Below are 16,399 nucleotides of genomic sequence, written 5' to 3' on the forward strand. Positions count from 1 at the left end.
GGGCTTAGAAGTATCCCAGGGCTGTTGATGGGTAGCCCTAATAGTATATGAAAAACTTACAAGAAGTAAGTTTCCTGGTTATTATTATCAAAAGTGAGACCTATTGACCAGAATGACAAGTTTTTGGAAATAAGAGTATTAAATCTGAAGCTTAACACTCACATCCTGTTTTCAGATGATTAACATGTTGTCTATAACTTTCAAGGGGACTAAACTGAAATATAAGATTGTCCAATTCATTTTATGTTCAGATGATCTCAAATGTGTATCTTTACCTATTTGCAGACATCCAATGACACTTTTGAAATCCCCCTTATGTTGACCGGAAATGTAGTGTTAAGGAAGAGGCTCAACTACGAAGACAAGACTCGCTACTTTGTCATCATCCAAGCTAATGTGAGTGTTTAATTTCTCTTACTTTCCTCTTCTGAATTTATGAAGTACAGAACTTGCCCAGAATGTATGTGCTTACTGTGATTTGCAGACTCAACAGGGTAGCCCTGTGCTCAGTGTAATTTGTATATTATAGTCTTCTGAATAGGAAATGGGATGGAATGGGGTAGGAAGATTATTCCCACTCACTGTATTCTTCACTCTTTGAATCACTCATACACTTCAATAATTTGTTTTTAGCTCATACTGAAGTATTTCTCAAAGCATGATCCACTGAATGACTGCAGCAGAATCACCTTGGAAGTGTATAAAAAATGCAGATTCCTGGACACAACCTCAGACCCTCTGAATAAAAATTTCAGACGGTAGAAGTGGAATACCTGCATTTTTTATTAGCTCCTCAGGGGACTTCAAAGTACACTAAAGGTAGAGAACTGTTGAATCATTTATTGAATTTTATCTTTTATTGAGTAGTTGCTCACTACATATAAGCTACTATGAGCATAACCCACATATGGACAGCAGTAACAGAAAACCTGAAAAACAATTGCTTGTATAATATTATTATTATTGTCATTATCATTATTATTTTAATAAAATTCTTAGATTTATGTGGTTCAAGAGTTGATTTGACAGTTCAAGTATATCACCAAAGACTCAGGTTCCTTCTGTCCTTAAAATCCTTCTTTCCCTGAAATTTGGTTGTTGTTCCAATGCCTTATCTCCCATTTACAGTTGTGATGCTTATGGCTCTGGTGCTAGTGAATACCAGCACCATAAGGATCACGACTGCAATTCTAGTCTGAGTATAAGGGTGGTAAAACTAGGACTTCTTATGTTCATTGATTCTGCCTGCTTTTATCTGAGAGGAAGCTCTTTCCCACCCAGCTTCCCCACACAGAACAGGAATATGAGTCAGCATAGCAGACGGTAAAGTTAAGGAAGTCTGTAGGTAGTAAAGGGGAATGAGACAATCATCTCTGGATGACAAGCAAGTATGGTTCGTCTCCTGGGGCTGGGCATATTGAAAAAAAAAATAATTTGTTAGGAAGGAGGAGAATTGGGCTAGTATTTTAGTAAAAAAAAATCTAACAGGGCTGGCGACAGGTAGCATCTAACATTGAAAAAATTCCTATAATAAGTGACAGGACCATGTTCTGAAAAGGTAGTTAGACTCTGAAGCCAGCCTGTACCTTTAATAACCCCTAAGCATTGTAATCATATTTTTATAGCTGAACAGAAAGACAAGAGGGAGTGGCAAAAGGGAATATCCTCCATCAGCTGTTCTGAACAAGTTTATATACAAGAAAGTGTCGCTAAGTGGCCATGTTTTGTCTTTTTTAGAGATATTTCAGCAGAAAGGGCATGCATGTTTACATATATAGTATATGTGTGTGGGTAGATATAGATAGAAATCTAGTTTTTTGAAGACAGATTTCTAGACTTTCATTCAAAATACTTGTTTTGTTTTGTTTCTTTTTTTTCCAATACAATGTGGGTTGTCTTAGGGCTCAGTAGCAGAGACTAGAGTAGAAACTGTGGATGTAGGAAAAAGTAGAATCTCTTAAAGAGGGCCCCTCATAATTCCTCAAAAACACTGAACCCCTTTTTTTCCTATGTACATGAAAATGTGGAGAAAAGGTACAATTTTCCTTTCTGACTCAGAATCTCTAATAAAATTTACAGAAAAGTCAGATTGCTATGGAATGTATTTGAAAACTAATTTTTATTGTGCTATTTAAAATGAGGTTTTTTTTAAAGAAATGTAAAATAAAATAAATCTTCTGACTTGCCATCTACTTTAAACTATTTATAAAGACATCTGGGACAATTTGAATCCAATTTGCTAGACTACTCATAACTGGGGAAAGACTGATAAGATTTTAGCATTTCAAGGATAAAGTTATGAAATAACAGGATATACATGGATCCTTGAAAGGAAGGAATGGAATTGGTGAGAAATTGAATGAAGACTTGAATTTATCTGTAATAGTAATTTTTATATAAATGTAAATTATGTGATACAAAATGGAATGCTAAATATAGGAGGTTATAAGATTTTTAGTATTTTTAAAAGTTTTCAGATTATATCCTTTTAAAAGTTATATAATATACCAAAATTAGGATATATCCAATTTATTCAACTATGCTTAAGGTTTTTTTGTTTATTTTTGGTTTTGGGCACAGAACTGATAGATAATCTCATGATTCTCCTGAGAGGCAGGGAGTATAGTATAGTGGTAAAAGCATGAATTCTAGAACCACATTGCCCGAATTCAAATCCTAGTTCTGCCATTTCCTAGCGTGTGACTTTTGGTATACTCTGTATGTCAGTTTTCTAAGTAGTAAAATTGGGATATTAATGAAATATACCACACAAGGTTCTTGTGAGGATTAGCAAGTTAGCAAACAAAAATGTGCTTAAACTAATGCTTGGAATATATTCTGATATCATTACAGTATTACATAAACCTCTTAAGTACCAGTACTTACTTGTTCATGAATAGATAATTAAAAGATAAAGTTACTATGAGAAAAATTGTATATATTCATGTATATATGTATATATACATATATATATATATATATATATATATATATTCATCTTAGTAGGTAATGCCATATGATCTTCCAAATTGTTGCAGCACATCACATTCCCACAAGTTATAAAGAAAAATGCCTATTTCCTCTACATTTTAGATATATAACTTGCTTAAGACAGTGGCTTATTGGAGCTGAAAAGATGGATCATGTTGCTTTGAGGGCCAATTTTGGACATCTCTTTCCAACTCCAAGTACAGTGACCTCATTTGTGGCCATGGTGGGAGATATTTACAGTATGGAAAGTGACAAATGCTCCAAGTCATGTTCTTGGGGGCCCTGTGGTGTGGCCATGGCTACGGCAGCTTGACACGGGATCTCAGTTCCCCGACCAGGGATTCAACCCTGGCTGCAGCACTGCCCTGGCTTTTGTCCCCTTTGGAAAGGAATTTCAGCAAAGAGACTGAATAGTGAAGCAGGTAAAGTGTTTATTAAGTGAGGAATATTGTGGATAGACACATGGGCAGGCTCAGTAAGAGTCACATCTTTGGGAAGTTTAAATCATTTATAAGGGGGCAGGCTTCCAGGTCTTTGTTTTCCTCTGACCAGTCGTCTTGCTTTTACCCCTATCTGATTTGTCTCAGGGCCCTCCCCATGTTCCTTCTCCTGCTTTAGCCAAGATGGATTTCAGTGTGAGGGGCTCTGGGAAGTTAGCAAAACTTACTGTGGTCTGGCACCCCTTCTCCTGAGGAAACTTTCTGTGCAAGTGTAATTTGGGAGGTCTCCCTGACCCCAAGAATAAGGAAGTTGTGACCTCCTTATCTTTTACCCCAGGAAGGCTTAGCTCCTCCCTCCCCTGCCATTACTGTTTTCTTACAGTGTCCACAGGAGACAAAGTCCAGCTATTCATCCTGTTCCTGTTGTTATTTCTATCTCAAAGTATAAACAGGAGTCCAGTTGTAAATGTCTCGCCTGGAACCCATCTATCTCATGCCTCAGTCGGGACTTCTTGTCTCAGTTGGCTGTTAAACATTTACTGCCTCATATATATCAATATCTGTACAATTTATATTCTTATATTTATATAGAATAATGATACCCATATATTAAAATATCTTTTAATTATTATTTTATATTCTTTGTAGTTATTATTATTTTATTGATGGTATGTAAACTAATGTACAATGTAAGCTATGTCAATTAAAAACCTACTTATTATCTTGGAGTCATAAGAAGAGCTGAAATATGAGCAATCAATTTGGACTTTAAAGTAGATGATTTCTAAGAAGCTAGAGGTCTGATGATAAATTACTAAACATTACTCAGATTTGGCCTGGCTTTGCTTAGAGTACAAAGATTTGATTGATTTGCAAAAGGAATCATTCAAATTTCATGTAGCTGTGAGCATGTTATGATTTTTTATCCATGTGAACATGTTATGATTCTTAAATAAATTGGAAGAGTTTTGGGTGACGCACATTAGAAAACTTGTCACTTATTTTCTTTAGAATTTTTGCAACAGTATTACCCACACCGTTTTTTTAAAAATATGAATAGCCAATGAGGCAATGAAGTTCCAGAAAAAAGAAGAAAAAAATCTAGGAAAGGAAGTTCAGAGAAGTGCAAAAGTCAGGGGTTTCCTTTTGTTGAAACTTCTGATACATTCTGTCACCACAAACTCCAATTTTGATGTTACCCTAAATCATAAAAAATCAAACCCATCTCTATACATCGATATCTTCAAGCCAACTCTTTCTCTATTACAATTATCCTGAGGGAAATCCTAAGGGCCCTTAACTACTCAAGAGCCCTTAAATAATTGGCAGAAAGAAAAGATTTACATTTCATTAAGACTCATAGCAAGAATACTTTTTGAATTATTCTATCAATTAACAGTGCTGTTCCATATTTTCACATACATCAAAAATCTAGAGAAGGGACATAACTATCTTTCATATCAAGATACTGTATTTAAAAAATATATGATACTATATCTTTCTCAGCTCTCTCTTTTCTCTTAATGGACTCGAGTATGCAAAAAAAGTGTGTAAACTGTAGGGATGAAAAACTTTTTCCTTCTTCCCTTCCAGGTTCTGTTGACCTAAAATAAATAGACTGCCAGTTATTTCTCCAGCAAAAATAGGTTTATTTGGGATAAGAAGGGAATTGCAATTTGGGGTCTACAACCACGGTGAGCCATGTGCAAATCCCTACAAAACAAGGGAAGGAGAGAGAGGGGGAGATAAGAAGTTGGGAGAGCTATAATAAACAAAGAGACCTTGGCTTTTCATTAGCTGAGCTGTTGTAAGGATGGAAGAGGAGGGGTTCTTCTTCCTGTTGAGCTATGCTGTCCTTGCAAGGTGTGAGAGCTCCCCCTCCTAGTCTCTTGACTCTGTTTAACTGAAGTTTCTTGAATTTTTTAGTTCTTTGGCTGCCCTAAAAATTAAATTAACGTAACACAGATTAACAAGAGAAAAACAAATTTAATAAGGTATGTGTAGGAGCTCCATAAAAAAATATGAGACTGAAAAAAGTGACCAAAACAGGCTGTCTTTTTGACAAGGAAACTACAAATTTGTAAAGAATTTGCAAGGCAAAGAGGTTTGGGCTCAGGGTATCAAATTAGAAAGTACAATGGTACTTTTACACGGCCTCTTGGCCCTAAGTTCCCTATTTCTGGTGATAATGATGCCCTCTATTCTCCTGGTACAGGGAGGGTTCTTTTCACATGGAAGATCTTTGTCCTGCTTTCAGGGGGACAAAGGATGATCAAAATGTCCTCCTTCCACTGGCTGTTTCTTAAGAAACTTTAATGTAAAGTACTCAATATGCCAATGTAGCATATTTTGGGGTGGCATATTCTGCTCTTCTTCAAAACATTGCAATTATATAGGTTTGGATATAAAAATTACTTTCTATACTTTCATATTTCAAACTATATAAACCACTTTTCAGAATAACCCCTATCCTGACCTTTCCTCATGTCTACCTCCTACTGATATGTGCAATAAGTGCTAATATTACAACCATTGTTTTTAGTTTTGCCAGTTTCTTGGGCATATTCTGGAGAGTAAGACTGAAATAGGAGGATAGTTGTTGATGGTTTAAGAACTATTTATAAAATTTTCAAGTAATGAAGATATTGCTTGCAAATTTTATAACTAAGCAAAATGATACTATTCTGTTTACTAGTGTACATAAAAACTAAGGAAAATTAGTTAAACAAAAAAGACACTTTCAAGAAAAAAAAGAAGAAAAGAAAAAAAAGAACACACTTCTAAAGTGATTTAGACCCAGGCAAACTTGTTGCTGTTATTTTATTTTTTGAATAGAGAAATCTAACAAAATCAAGTTACTAGGGTAAGTTTTAAAATTTCAGTTGGTGATAGTCCATCTTTCATTGGCGAACAGAAGCAAGACAGATTCCTCCAAGGTCTTAGGTAACTGAGTTAGAGTCAAAAGACTCAAGGCAACTCTAATTATGTTGCCTTTTTTTTTTTTTTTTGCTTTCTCTACTGCAAATACCAGATAAGGTAATGAAAGAGTATTTAATATATGTATCTATGAGTGAGTCTGGTAGGTGCCTTTGGCCATTTTGTCAACTACAAACTACTTGAATACTAAGTATGTAAGTGTTAGAAGTCTCTTTATTCCAAGGCTCCTATGACATTGCCTCAAAAAGAAATCTGAACATCAGCATTTTTGTCTCATACTCATTTTTAAAACCAGGTTTCATATAATTTCACAGTATTTGTTAGAGTCCAAGTTTTTCCTGGGTCTGCTCCACATAACCAATATTTGACTTAATACAGTTCTAAATATAGAGCAGATACTGAATGGATTAAAAATTACCATTTATCTCTAGTTTGATCATAGAATAGTGCGCAATTAAACTGTTTTATAGCAAGAAAGCCTTTCTATTGAGATGAAGGAATTGAAGTCTTATCATTTGATGGTTAGAGGTGTTTTATTTCTCTAACATTTTCATAGTTGAAATATTTGAAGTTTTATAAAAATGTGCTTTGTAAAAAGAGTGGATTGTGACAATGAGTTACTTGTCTCTGAGCTATTTATAAAAGTAAATTTCTTTGAAATTCTACTAGGCACAGATCTCTTTTTCTGAAACAAATAAAAAAATAGTTCTTCCTTATAATATATTGATGAAATTTTCTACTTATTTATTAAATAATTAATTTTAAAAAATGTGTGTCTTTGATATGTCAGATATCATGTTATAATATTGTATTGTGGTGTTATGAGACCAGGTGATTGGAGGCTTTGAATAAAGATACTAAGTATTCAGTGATTCAGTGACAAGGTCAATACCACTTCCTTATGAGGCATTGAGAGAATGTTCCAGCTAGGTCAAATCTCACACTCTGATGAATATTCCTTGTGGCTCTTTTGAGTCTATGTTGTAGTTATCTCTATGCTTTTAAATTCCTGCATGTCAGTTTTTATACTGGGTTATTCTTTGTATCACCTGCAATTACTTGCATAACTATACTCACAATGGTTATGGAAGCTAAATAAAGGTTTCATATAATTAAATGTTTAATGTTAGCAAATATATAAATGATATGTGAAATAATAATGCACATTGAGAAAATACAAATGAAACAGTCAAACTTAGAAGGAGATACATTCTTGCTTGCCAGTTACAGTCACAGTTTCCTAAATTAATGATATCTTATTTTTAAGTGTCTAAAATTTTAAAGTGTTACCTTATTTTTAAAATGATAGAAAAAAAATGAGTAAGGAAGGATTTTGGGGATTAGTTTTTAATATGTACTGGATTTTCACATAGCAATGAATGCAAATGTAACTTTAATGAAATCATATAAAATATTTATGTAAACAATTATGTTTTATTTATACCACTCCCAATTTAGAATGTTATTTCCTTTATTCAGAAGAGTTGTGAGCAGCAGCATTATACTAGAAAGAGTAAAATATTCCTTTCTTTTCAGTTTTTATCTTAATTGTCAGGGGCTTTGTTTTAGACAATATTTTAAGATAAAATTTGGTTCTGAATTGGAAAAAGAGCATCATGGATTAACAACACCTTCCAGAGGCTTGCAAGTTAGGAATGTGCATGAGGCCTATTTTCATATTTCATTATAACATGTTATATTTATTGGTGGCAAATTCTGGGGAATCTCCATGTACACATAAACCATGTTGGTAGTTTTTGTTACTATATCTCTTCTCCTAGTAGTGAAGGGGTGCAGAATGTGTCACTCTAAAACATGCCTCTTTAGCATGCTGACAAAAGAATTAATAAAGCGATCTAAGAAACTTATGGAAAAGTTTATTTGAGCCAAACTGAGGATTATAACTCAGGAACAACCTCTCAGAGAGCTTGCAGAACTGTTCTGCCCATTAGAGGTCAAAGCACAGTTATATAGGTTTTTGAGACAGGGCTGTACATTAAATGACATATTTTACACAGTTTACGCAACCTAGATCTACAGGTACAAAGAGTAGTGGGTCATGGGTCATCATGACTCCTTACAAGATTAAGAAGGGAGGTTATCTCCTAAGGAGTTGTGACCATTGATGGGATTAGAAGGAATATTTTTTCCTAAGGAGATCTGAATAATGCAGATGTTCAATACACACTAAAGGGGAGGGAATTTTGTCATCTTGCCATAAATTATGAATTTTATTTCAACAAGCTTAAGAATTATTTTAGGCTAAGTAATAAAAAACAAAAAACAAAAACAAACAAACAAAAAAACCCAGCAGACAGAAAACAAGCTCTGAAAACCAGTAGAAGCAATTCACATTTACAAGGGAAATCTCCAATTATAAGGGTGTCTTTCTGTCTGTACCAGGAAGACAAGGATGACTCTAAATCTCTAGAAACTCTTATCAATGGAGAAGGCTTAGATTTAAATCTGCATAACAAACATACCTTTTGTTTACTGTGCTTCGACTGAAAATTTGGCTTTCCCCTCCCAACATCTTTTGTCTTTAGCTGAAGATGGTATTCAAGGTGGGGACTTGGGCCATTTTGGGGAGTTATTCAGTTTTCCTGGTTATCTCCCCTGTATACAGGAAGTATACATGTTATTAAACTGTTTGTTTTACTCCTGTTAATCTGTCTTTTACTACTGAGGGGTTTTATCTAAGAACGTAAAAGGGTAGAGGAAAATTATTTTTTCCCCTCCACAGTAGGTTATCTGATCTTTTTGTTTGTTTGTTTTGTTTTGTTTCCACTTAAAAATTCACATTTTACGGACCAACACTTTGTAAGCAATTTATTTTCCCAGTAAAAGCCTATATTGTGTATTTTGGTAAATACGCACCCTCTCTAATGCAATTGTATCCATTTTATGGAGTGGCAGCAATAACCCAAAGAAGCAGAGAATAGTGATAGATTTGTTGCTGACAAACTGAAAGACTTAGGATAGAAAACAGTCTCCTTTGTCTATTACAGTGACTTGGTTGTAACATATGAGAGGTAAGGTTGAGTGACATGCAAGTATAGAAATACTGCTTCTGGGATATTACAGACTTTTTTGCCACATCTTTTAGGTAGGTAGTCAGACTTGAGTGGGTCCCATTCCGTCCTGGATGGGGTCATCTTTCCCTCCCCATGTGGACGCTGGTAATCAGAGCATGCCCAGAGATCTTCCCTCTTCTAGTCAAGGACCACCGCTAAGTTTCCAGCCATATCAGGACCAAGCAAGATAAACCTGCCAGCACAGGTTGGCACAGGTGCACCAAGACCTAAAAGGTGACTCAGGGTAATCCAGGGTTCATTGTGCCATATTTGTAATAAATTAGTATTGCGGTTTTTGCCTCCCCTCACCCCCATGGGTTTTGCTTGGGTGCTTATGGATAAGCATCTGCACACTAGGAGAAAAGTTATATAACTTAAAGCTGTCAATCAACTTGTCAGTTAAATGATGCAGGACAGAAGGAGGGACGACCACTCTAAAAATCCCAACCCTGCCCCATTGCGAGACTGCTTCTAGTTTCCAGACAGCCCACTCTCATCCTTTCTCGGGAGTGTACTTTCGCTCTGCTTAATAAAACTCTTGCTACTTAAAACTGCTCTGTGCCTCTAGACTGAATTATTTCTCTTGAGAAGGGCAAGAACTGAGGAAATCGCCATTCTGCCAGTAACACATCCAATATCACATAAAATGATATTCATTCAATATTTTTCTTAAACTTTAGATTGATGCAGTCTTTTTAAAAAAGAACATCCTAAGCAATTGTAGGGGTGGGAAATTTTTCCCTTCTACCCTTCTAGATTCTTTGGCTGATCTAATAATCACATTGATATAAAACAGATTAACAGAAGAAACACAAACAAAAGTTTCATCACATATATACCTTCTGTATACATGGGAGAAACTCAGGAAAATAGGGTAACTCTCCTCCAGAATGGCAGAAGCCCTCACCTTAATTACCATCTTCAGCTAAACACAAAAGAAGACATTGAGGGTAGAAGGTCAGTTATAGGAGGTTACCTGAAAGAGCTCGGTAAACAAGGGTAAAGCTGATATGCAGATTTAAATTGTTGCCATCTGCATGATAAGTTTCTAGAGATAAGTTCATCTCCCTCTTCTTGGTACAGCCAGAGAGACACCTTTACAAATGGAGATTTCCCTAGTACATGTAAATGACTCATACAAAAGGGTAACTTCTACCCAGTTTTCAAAGCTTCTGTGTCTGCAGTTTCTTAAAAATAATCAGCCTGAAATAATCCTATGCCAAAGAGACATATTTGGGGGTGGTAAATTCTGCTCCCCTATACAATCATAATCTTAAAATAGTAGGTTTGATGAACCAGTTGTGTTTTCTAAAAATTAATGTTAAATTAAGAGTCTTCTATATATACTCAATTCATACATTTAAAGTATAATTTAAAAAATTTATTTGTGGACCACCAAAATTGTCTCATGTGTCATTTGCTACTCCTGCTATACTTTCAACTGTACTAGATGTAATAAACAGACATGGAAAATTTAGAACAATTAAAGAAGGACTTTAAGAAAACATCTTTATACCCCATAAATTTAACCAATCAGGGGAATTCCCTGGCAGTCCAGGGGTTAGGACCCTGTGCTCTCACTGCCCAGAGCCCGGGATCAATCCCTGGTCAGGGAACTAAGATCCCACAAGCTGTGCATTGAGGCCAAAAATAAATAAATAAATAATAAAGTAAAATAGAATAGAATAAAATAAAATAAAATTTAACCAATCATAATTATCTGTGTAATCTTGATTATGTTTATTCCCTTCTTGAGAAAGAAAAATGTTTTTCTCTGCCCTCTTAGATTTACTAATTGGCGACTTTCAAATTAAACTGAACAAAAACAAAACAAAACAAAAACCCCAAAAATAGTTTAACAGGAGAAAGAATAAAATATTTCATTAAGTATTTTAGAAAGAATAAAGTATATTTATTTTCATTTTGGATGATCTGTCCATTGGTATAAGTGAGGTGTTAAAGTCCCCCACTATTATTGTGTTACTGTCAATTTCCACTTTTACAGCTGTTAGCAGTTGCTTTATGTATTGAGGTGCCCTATGTTGAGTGCATATATATTTATAATTGTTATATCTTCTTCTTGGATTGATCCCTTGATCATTACCTAGTGTCCTTCCTTCTGTCTTGTAACATTCTTTATTTTAAAATCTATTTTATCTGATTTGAGTATTGCTACTCCAGCTTTATTTTGATTTCCATTTGCATGGAATATCTTTTTCCATCCCCTCACTTTCAGTCTGTGTGTGTCCCTAGGTCTGAAGTGGGTCTCTTGTATACAGCATATATATGTGTCTTGTTTTTGTATCCATTCAGCAAGCCTGTGTCTTTTGGTTGGAGCATTTAACCCATTCATGTTTAAGGTAATTATCAATATGTATGTTCCTATGACCGTTTTCTGAATTGTTTTGGATTTGTTTTTGTAGGTCCTTTTCTTCTCTTGTGTTTCCCACTTAGAGAAGTTCCTTTAGCATATGCTGTTGAGCTGGTTTGGTGGTGCTGAATTCTCTTAGCTTTTGCTTGTCTGTAAAGATTTTGATTTCTCCATCGAATCTGAATGAGATTCTTGCCAGGTAGAGTAATCTTTATTGTAGGTTTTTCCCTTTCATCACTTTAAGTATATCATGCCACTCCCTACTGGCTTGTAGAGTTTCTGCTGAGAAATCAGCTGTTAACCTTATGGGACTTCCCTTGTATGTTATTTGTCCTTTTTCCCTTGCTGCTCTCAATAATTTTTCTTTGTCTTTAATTTTTGCCAATTTGATTATTATGTGTCTTGGCATGTTTCTCCTTAGGTTTATTCTGTATGGGACTCACTGTGCTTCCTGGACTTGGGTGGCTATTTCCTTTCCCATGTTAGGGAAGTTTTCGACTGTAATCTCTTCAAATATATTCTCAGGTCCTTTCTCTCTCTCTTCTCCTTCTGGAACCCCTATAATGCGAATGTTGTTGCATTTAATGTTGTCCCAGAGGTTTCTTAGGCTGTCTTCATTTCTTTTCCTTCTTTTTTCTTTATTCTGTTCCATGGCAGTGAATTCCACCATTCTGTCTTCCAGGTCACTTATCCATTCTTCTGTCTCAGTTATTCTGCTATTGATTCCTTCTAGTGTAGTTTTCATTTCAGTTATTGTATTGTTCATCTCTGTTTGTTCTTTAATTCTTTTAGGTCTTTGTTAAACATTTCTTTCATCTTCTTGATCTTTGCCTCCATTCTTTTTCCGAGGTCCTGGATCATCTTCACTATCATTATTCTGAATTCTTTTTCTGGGAGGTTGCCTATCTCCACTTCATTTAGTTGTTTTTCTGTGGTTTTATCTTGTTCCTTCATCTGGTACATAGCCCTCTGCCTTTTCATCTTGTCTATCTTTCTGTGAATGTGGTTTTTTTTCCACAGGCTGCAGGATTGTAGTTCTTCTTGCTTCTGCTCACAGAATTGTGTCTTGATTGCTCCTCCTTTATTTCTGCATTCCCTCACTTTCCTGGTTAGCAACTGTTTGAATCTGCCCTTTGGAACTAAGTGAAGGTCAAGGATGCTGGATGAAACCTACAAACAAGAAATGGGGAACACGGAAAGGTTTGTACCTGGGAGGGCCCTACAGGGTCCTGCTTGGTTTCAGAGTTACATAGTTATTGCATTACAGGAAGGTTGTACTTGCAAAACTCCATCAATAGAGATTTCTGGTGTCTGAGATCTTGCCTTAGAACACTTCTTTACAACCAGTAAAAATAGAAAAACAAAACAAAACAAAACAGCAGGAAAAAAAAAAGCCGTGCTCTGTTGGCGATATTGTGGCTAGCGGAAAAGAGAAAACGTGGGAACATAATTCCCTTACTGTTACAAGGACACCCTTCTCAGAAATTGTAGCTTTTTAGAGTCCCAAAGTATGAAGAAATAAAACAATTCTCATTTAGAAACTTGGAAACAAGTTATTTTAGTGATGCCAGCAGGCTACATGGAGAGAAGGAAGGCTCTCAAAATACTTTGTCATAGGCAATCTTATGTGAGACAAACAAAAGCATTTCTCCAGTAGGAGTATAGCAGATCTGGTGGATTTTCTTTCTTTAATTTACCCCTTCATTTTTTTTTCCTTTCTTTTTTTTTTTTCCAAATAACCAGTATTTATCTCATAAACTTAAATTTCTTGAAGCATTATCAAAAAAAAAATGCTGGGGTAGGGGAAGGAGTTAAGGAATCAAGAGTCATCTTTGTTTGTTAACTGGCCTTCTCAAAGAAAAGTAAACATTCCTGTATCTTCATGATGGGAGATAGTTTCACAACTTGGAGAAAGCCTTCTATGGAAGTTAGGCTACTACCCTCCCACAGACACTGGGAGGTAGAAGCTCTATCTTCCTTGATTAATTATTACATTTCAATAGGATGATTCCTAGGTCCTGGAGGAAGAGTCCTGGGTTATAAAACGGGCAAAAGTTTGAGCTGGAAGAAGGTTGACATCTCAAAGCTGTGGAGAAAGTATTTACAATTGGAAATTTTCTAAAGTAAATGCTCTGAGAAAAGTGAGGTCAGATGCCTACACTCTGGAAGAAACCTGTCTACAGTTTAGCCAAGCTAGAGGGATCATTGCATCCATCTTGTCTTCTTTTTCTTTTTTCCTCTCTCACAGGACCGTGCACAAAATCTGAATGAACGGCGAACCACTACCACCACCCTCACAGTGGATGTTCTAGATGGAGATGACCTGGGTCCAATGTTTCTTCCTTGTGTCCTTGTGCCAAACACTCGTGATTGTCGCCCACTCACCTATCAAGCTGCCATACCTGAGTTGAGAACTCCGGTAAGCATACTCCCATCTTTTCTTCTTCACTTCCACCTCTCTAACCCCAGTGGGATCCTGTTCAAGTATTTTGAACACATATTCAGTGAAAATATCAAACTTCACTAGATTGGTATTGAAAAATATTTATGTTCAAAACCATTTTGAGACAGTTTGGGTAAAGTTTTGATCATAATGCATAATTACATCATTTACACAGTTGAAAGTATGTCATGAAGCAACAGCCCATTTGACTCTGATTATTTTATTTTTTTTCCGTGTGTAAAGCATAACAAATTTCAGTTGCCAACATATACTGGGAAACCCCAAGAAATGACTCCAGCATTTCCTTAAATTCACATGTAAACATGCAGCCCTAAGTCAGAGGACACACAAGTCAACAGGATACTCTCTTGTCTCTTAGAGCCCTGAAATATTATTGGAGATTATGCTTGGCTGTTTGAAGGTGGGAGCTAATGAATCCTGAATTCACATATTCAATATTTATTAGTTAAAGATGTATTTTAAAGAAACAAAAAGTTAAGGCATGAGTACATATTTTCTACGCTCAATTCTGCATTTGTTTTTTACAATTCTAATAAATTTTAACTTGCTGTCAGCCTGGAATTCATACCTTAGACCTGCCTGGATGATAAATAATACATACCTAAGAATAAAACTTATAAGGCTAACAGATATCCTGCTTAGGCTAAAATATCAATTTCTCCCTTAAAAGTAAAAAAAAAAAAAAATGAATTCTCTTTTAGAGCAGTCAAATTCCTAGGAGTGAAATATTTGATTAATGTCTTTGCTGTTCCTCTGGAAAGCATTCAGCCTTCTGGGTTAGTAACATGGCTGATGATGTCAGAATTTGTTGCAAGGTATTTGAATTTTTTTCTCAAACATTTGAGAGCTGTGGTTTGAGGGTCCTGTATTCAAAATTTTTTAAAAGAATAGAACAGAAATCCCTTCTCCTAAGTGTAAATTACACTGCATTCCAGTCACTTTAAAGAATTCTTATCCTATATTTTACCAATTACTTTATCCAATATTTTGCCTGCTAGCTTTACTAACAGTAGCTCTTAAATGGTTGAAAGTCACTTTTGTGTCTGTTGGCATAAATGATTACTGGTCTTATTGGCTTGCATGAAAAAAATAAGCTGGAAAAAAAGAATAAATGTGATGTGCATCGAGTGAAGAAAATAATATAAATTTTCAGCTAAATGGAGTAATTTTGCAGACAAAAAAGCTAATGTAGAGATTGTCTAGACAAACATTCATAGGTTACCTAAAGTTATATGTCATGATATTATTTTTGTTGAATATCAGTGAGAAGCCTTAATGATGTGAACATTGAACTTTTCTTTGAAAGGCTTAATTGAAATCATGACAAAAAATATTTTTAGTATTAATTTATTTTTGAGTTAATTTATGTAGCTGGTGCAACAGTGAGATCCCAAGAGAAGGGGAATACTGATATAATAAGACTAAAATCAATGAACCAGTATGATGAATGTTTAACAGTACTTGATGTACTGAGAGAAGTAAATAAAGACAGAGGTTGCTGCTTGAGAAGCAAAGTGTATTGACTTTATAAAGGATCTTTGAGTGTCCCTTCCTCTCTGCTCCAGATTACAGACTAAGCATCTCTCTCATTCCTATACAGTTTCATGCTAGAGACAAAGTCATGCTCCAGATTTGGGGTAAATGTCAATAATGACTAATGGTTATATAGATTGTTCAGTTTGTCATGAACTGTGCTAAATTCTACAAAAATACTAACTTAAATCCTTGTGGATAATTACCACTATTATGTTTTTTTATAGATGAGATCTCTGGGGTACAGAGTTTAAGTGACTTAACCTTATAGCTAATAAGTAAAAAATGTTTTCTTTTAAAATCATGTATCTTAAATTAAATGGTATGCTGTAAATTCCAGAATGATAAAACTGGAATGCTTCATCATCATTTTTAAACATATCAACCCATTCTTTAACATTCTGTGAAACAAAGAGAATTTTAGTTTTACAGATTTAAATACTTACGGCAAGTATTTATTTGTTAAGTATTATATTTTTATTGCCATGTAGAAAAAAATTAAATATGTTTACTTGCAAAATTAGGCAATTGTTCTGATTATCAATCACTGCATAACACACCACCAAAACTTAGTGGCTTCAAATTACAA

The 16,399-nt window shown here is 35.0% G+C and overlaps 1 protein-coding gene across 6 annotated transcripts in view; it reads left to right on the forward strand.

The window, feature by feature from the left end:
- The window catches only part of PCDH15 (protocadherin related 15), a gene marked incomplete at both ends in the record, with an annotated part of 722,972 nt that overhangs the window by 309,532 nt on the left and 397,041 nt on the right, over nucleotides 1-16,399 (forward strand). For all 6 annotated transcript variants that reach the window (XM_082633167.1, XM_082633165.1, XM_082633166.1 and 3 more), the window contains 2 exons: nucleotides 286-396; nucleotides 14,062-14,232. In XM_082633167.1, coding sequence (XP_082489293.1) covers nucleotides 286-396; nucleotides 14,062-14,232 — 282 coding nt within the window. The remainder of the gene's footprint in view (nucleotides 1-285; nucleotides 397-14,061; nucleotides 14,233-16,399) is intronic.

This window comes from Mesoplodon mirus, assembly GCF_964341445.2.
Source record: "Mesoplodon mirus genome assembly, chromosome: 2".
Taxonomy (NCBI): Eukaryota; Metazoa; Chordata; class Mammalia; order Artiodactyla; family Ziphiidae; genus Mesoplodon; species Mesoplodon mirus.